The sequence below is a fragment of the Haliotis rubra genome, unplaced genomic scaffold (genome assembly GCF_003918875.1).
Source record: "Haliotis rubra isolate DU_JTF1 unplaced genomic scaffold, ASM391887v1 Scf117, whole genome shotgun sequence".
Classification (NCBI taxonomy): Eukaryota; Metazoa; Mollusca; class Gastropoda; order Lepetellida; family Haliotidae; genus Haliotis; species Haliotis rubra.
In genome coordinates, this window is record NW_025765081.1 from 932,726 (window position 1) to 938,005 (window position 5,280).

The 5,280-nt window shown below is 40.3% G+C and overlaps 1 protein-coding gene across 1 annotated transcript; it reads right to left on the minus strand.

The window, feature by feature from the left end:
* Positions 1 to 1,043: 1,043 nt before the first annotated feature.
* Positions 1,044 to 4,886, minus strand: LOC124258083 (DNA-binding protein RFXANK-like). Its single transcript, XM_046692157.1, has 3 exons — positions 4,630 to 4,886; positions 2,256 to 2,354; positions 1,044 to 1,676 (listed from the first exon to the last, which is right to left on the minus strand). Exons 1-3 carry the CDS (start codon positions 4,799 to 4,801, stop codon positions 1,360 to 1,362), a joined length of 588 nt encoding a protein of 195 aa, XP_046548113.1. The 5' UTR covers positions 4,802 to 4,886; the 3' UTR covers positions 1,044 to 1,359.
* Positions 4,887 to 5,280: the final 394 nt, after the last annotated feature.

Below are 5,280 nucleotides of genomic sequence, written 5' to 3' on the forward strand. Positions count from 1 at the left end.
CAGTCCATCTGTCATATCACGTTTAGTAAATCTGTCACATAATTACTATTGAAAATGAAAGGATTTGATGTTTTATCTCGTTCTGTTAAAAAATGCCATTGGATCCGCAACCAAAACGTATTTTGTCACAGCCTATTTACATCCCGATTGTATGAATTCTGAGAACAAGTTCATGTTGAGGCTTTTGTAAAAACGTTCATAGAGATGCTGATTTTACGAGTGCTATAAACACTTCTGCAGTAGTTGTACAATGTATCTCATATCAGGCTCACCTGGAGAGGATTTTGTATCTGGTGCCTTCTTCTTTATATGCGCCTGAACTTTAACCAAGGGCAGGTAACTCCCACATGCTTTCCCAACTTCAAGTTAAAACTGATTTTAAATTTGATTCTTGTCGTGTTTGTGCAAACAGTGCGGTTATTTAGAAGAAGGTTGGATTGTCATCGCGTCATGTTAGAATCAACCAAAATACCTTGGTCGCAAAGCGATAGTCGGGACTATCTAAGTCCGCTTTGAGATTTTATTAATGGTGCCCTCTTCTTGAGCGCCTGAACTTTAACCAAGGGCAGGTAACTCCCACCTGCTTTTCTTTACTACAAGTGGAAATTGCACACGAGGCACGATTGTTTTTGCAAGCAGTGCGGTTATTGAGAAGAAGGTTGGATTATCGTCGCGTCAAGTTAGACCCAACCAAAATAACGTGGGGCCCATGTCACCAGGACCATATCATAGATTATTATATGGTCTCTGGTGTCACAAAGCGATAGTCGGGACTATCTAACTCCGCTTTCAGAAACAGGGACCTGTTGCAGTCCAGATACCGTTATTGTTTCAGTCCGCAATATTCTCACACTTCGGTTATGACGTCGTTAGAGACGAAAGATTGACTAAAACGTGGAATTGCGATGTCCTGGACGGCATAGCCACCATTGCTGTTCAGCTGTAGTTACACATGGGCATGTCCAACTCCGATTCCTTAACAGACCAACAGTAATCCTTCACATCACGTAATGAATATCCACCCTTATGAACTAATACACAAAAAGTGTTTAACATATTTATTAACAAATATGAATACGTTCCTTCTACATACATTATAAGGAAACAATTGCGTATGGACAGACAAGTAAGCCCTTCCGAGAGTTTGAATGTTACACCTTTTTGCTAATTCAATTTACATAAGGTATATAAGATTGCTTCTCTTTAGACAGAGAAAATGTCTCAGGTCTACACAGGTAGTAAGCCAAGACCTAGACTGAAAGCTGGCAAACTGTTTTATCTTGAACACCTGATCCCACGGCAGTCACCGTCCTATGTCTCTCCAGAATGTCAGCACCAAAACAAAACCCATCGGGAATATCATTTCTTCTTCTTCTTTCCTTTCTTCTTCCCTTTCTTGCCGCTTTTCTTCCCCTTCTTGCCTTTCTTCCCTTTCTTTCCCTTCTTCCCCGACTTCTTCTTCTTCTTCTCCCCATCTGGTATAGAGAAGTCGGGGATGTCGGGAACGTCATTGACTTCGTCTAGTTCAGGCATCTCTCCTTGTTTGGCATCGTTGACGATGTTCCACACGTCGCTTTCGTGCGTTGCGAAGTCGATTGGGATGACTTTAGAGGCTGTTTTAGCGTCGACTTTGGCGCCATTTAGGATCAAATGTTTGACAGATTCTTGGTGGTTTCCTGTCGAGAGAAGCATTCAGATTACCACACCATAGACGATCTAATTTATCAACAATAGAACATTTTTTCACATTACTATTATTAGTATTATTGTGATATTATTATAAGTAGTAGTAGCTGTAATGCTGTCGTCGCCTTAGTCATTATTTTTATATTTACTACTACTGCTGCTACTATTACGATAAAACTGCAACACAAACGAAAAATATAAATTTAAATGTTCCAAACGTTTTATCAATACCTGGTTAATTTTAGTCGTTGAAGTTATTTTGCTTGTGATTTGAATAATAGATGAATTAGCCTCAAACTTAGGAAACTATTCCTAAACCACCAGGTGTGGACATTCTTTTGTATGTCAGTTTATAATAGGGGTGAACCAGGATTACAGCCAGCAATCATCGGTATCTGGTGTACCCAAGGGACACAACTCTGCACAGCGCTTTAGACGACTGTTACGCCAATGCCCCTCTCCTTCATAAGGTTTTTCTCAAATTCGGGAAAATGTACTTGTATGTACTCAGTTTCTATGTGCTCACAGCCAGTTGTCACTGAGTGATGAAGAACGTTCGACAAGTTTACCTTTAACAGCCAGATGAAGGGGGGTTACCCCTGAAGCATTTACAGCCTCGAGCTTTGCACCGGAAGTAATTAGTAGCGCCACTATCTCCGTATAGCCCCCTGGGAAATGCAAACATACACATATAATTATAGAATGAACAACAATATCATAGACGCACACATATCATAGTGAATCAACGTATTCTGCAAGGACTGTACAATTTACTTGCCTTTGTGAATTTATCTCAGGTAACACTATTTTCACTATCAGCCGGGGGCGGTGGGGTAGCCTAGTGGTTAAAGCGTTGGCTCGTCACGCCGAAGACCCGGGTTCGATTCCCCACATGGGCACAATGTGTTAAGCCCATTTCTGGTGTCCCCCGCCGTGATATTGCTGGAATATTGCTAAAAGCGGCGTAAAACTAAACTCAGTCAGTCAGTCACTATCAGCCGATGTTGAGCTTTTATCGTACACAACAACCACCAACACGAAATACATTCTGTAAACAAATGCGTAAATTAAAAGAAGTAAAATCTGTTGTGGTCATTTCTTCTTTTCGTTTACGGACAGATAAACGATAATGTAAATGACAAATAAATGGTTATACTGAACATTTGAAAAGAGATACTGGTATTTCTGTTCTTTTTCATTTTATACCTATTTGTGATTGGTATTTTGGTATGTTGTCTTTCTACCATTAGATGGATGTGACCTCGCATTTATCAGACAGTGGAATTAGGATAAATAAGGACATAAGCAATTTTGTACCTAAACATATTGAAAAATTATCCTTAAGCATTATGGGAAGGTGGGGAGTCATTGATTTTGTACATGACATGCAGGGGGGTCAATTACTTTATTTATGAACGGTCCCTTATACATTTGTGAAAATAACATTTAACTTTAGGATGAAGAAACACGTACCGACACAACAAGGCTATATGCTAACAACATCCCATGAAAGATGTTGGATTGTTCACGAGGACGACACGGAACTACTTCTCGAGTAAACTGGCACAAGTGTACTATGTAGAGTAATCTCCCTTGGCATAAGCGAATTACCTCCCTTTTGACAGCCATGCGAGACAACGTTCCGGTCCCAAAGAGATCAAATTATGGGACGTCTCCAATACCACTCCAACGACGGTAACCGTCTCTAGATATAGCGTTCAAATATGACGGGCAATTCTGCATCGACAAATGTGAAACAATCAACTATTCTCAGGTTTAATATGAAGGTAACTTTACAAATTACACAGAATTGGTGAGTTCCACGCCACGTTTCATTTTCAACCAGTATCCTAAAGCATGCTAGACACCGTTTACAAACACCGGATACCTTCCACCATCTTTGAACGCACACGAGTTTACTTTTGGCTAGGGTTAGGGTAAGGATTAGCGGTTAGGATTAGGATTAGGCTAGGGTTAGGGTCAGTGTGACGTGAAACTAAACAATATCGGCTGCAGTAGGTATCCGGTATTTTGTAGGTGACAGGGAATATGGATGTGAATTAGGAGGAAGCGACCTCAAATAATGATCAATCTAATAATGCAGAAGTAACAGCATATAACGGACTTCAATAAGCCGGAGTATTATCTATACAGCGTTCCCTGAATATACCTTCGCAACTTTACAAGCAATTCTCCCTTTCCCTGCGACTTACGTATGTGATTCTAAAAACGTGAACGTTTGTGAAAACTACTTTATACAAAGAATTCTTTTAACGCTCAGGGGCGGTGGGGTAGCCTAGTGGTTAAAGCGTTGGCTCGTCACTCCGAAGACCCGGGTTCGATTCCCTACATGGGTACAATGTGTGAAGCCCATTTCTGGTGTCCCCTGCCGTGTTATTGCTAGAATATTGCTAAAAAAAAGGCGTAAAACCATACTCACTCACTTTTAAAGTAAATTTTAATATCTATTATTCAGATCCAGGGCAAATCGTCTATTTATAGCTATATATCGACTTTCACGTGCAGACAATACCCAGGGAGATGTGTGTTCGAATCCCGTATGGGACACAACCATCAGAAGTACTAAAATATGTAGTTTACTGGGAAGAATGATTAAAAATTTAACCAATTTCTAAAGAGATGCGTGTTGTTAGCAGAAGCGTCTGTAAAATGTTCTCTGATATTTGAAATGGAGTCCACCCTGTTTACGACAATCTTAAAACCTGAAACACATTCAGGACGATGTTACCAAGTGGTATTTCCATGCATAGTGTGACAGGCGCGTTGCCTACAAGTTCAAATCTAACATACTCACTGTAGAGCCTAGAGGCAAGCATTTGTTTACTAATTTGTTCAGGTTATATCCGGAGACCGAACTTGCCATTAAACATGCAACCATTTACTGAACTAATCTCATTAAGGACATTAGCAAAATATCTTTACCTGCACTCGCCCTAGATAAAGCCGTATGTCCGTATTCGTCACAAACATTTGGATTGACGTGTTTTCTCAGGAGCTTGATTACGGTAGATAGATCTCCATTTGCTGAGGCGGTGATTAATCGCTGTTCAGTTTCTTTTCCTATATAGACTTTGGAAAGAACTTCCTTGGCCATAATAACGCCGTTCTGACGACCGCTTTGCACGAAACGCTGTTCAACCTTATCGTTGTCAAGCACTTGTTTACATGGTCGCCATTTTTATTACCTCCCCTTTAGTTATTTTTAGGAAGCTCCGCACAGCGACAACCCATTCAGCGAAGTTCCCACGCGCTGGGCAAGAGCTTGTAGAGGTAGTTAGAGTAAGCCCCCTTGTGCTAGTCGTGAAGAAGTGAAAAAGGCATTTCATACAAACTCACATTTGTGTCAATTTGGGCTTCATTAGGCTATTTTAGGGTTTGTAGCAATGTATAACCTTTGTGGGATGAATATAGTCAGAGATATTTCACAATGCAAAACTGTACAAGTTGATAGTTGTTGCTCATCTTAGTCATCTCCAACCTCATCCAGTAGACAGACGGGTGAAAAAACATATTTACTAATGTTTTATGAAAACTTGAAATTGGAATCACTTGAAAAAAGTCTTTGAATTAATC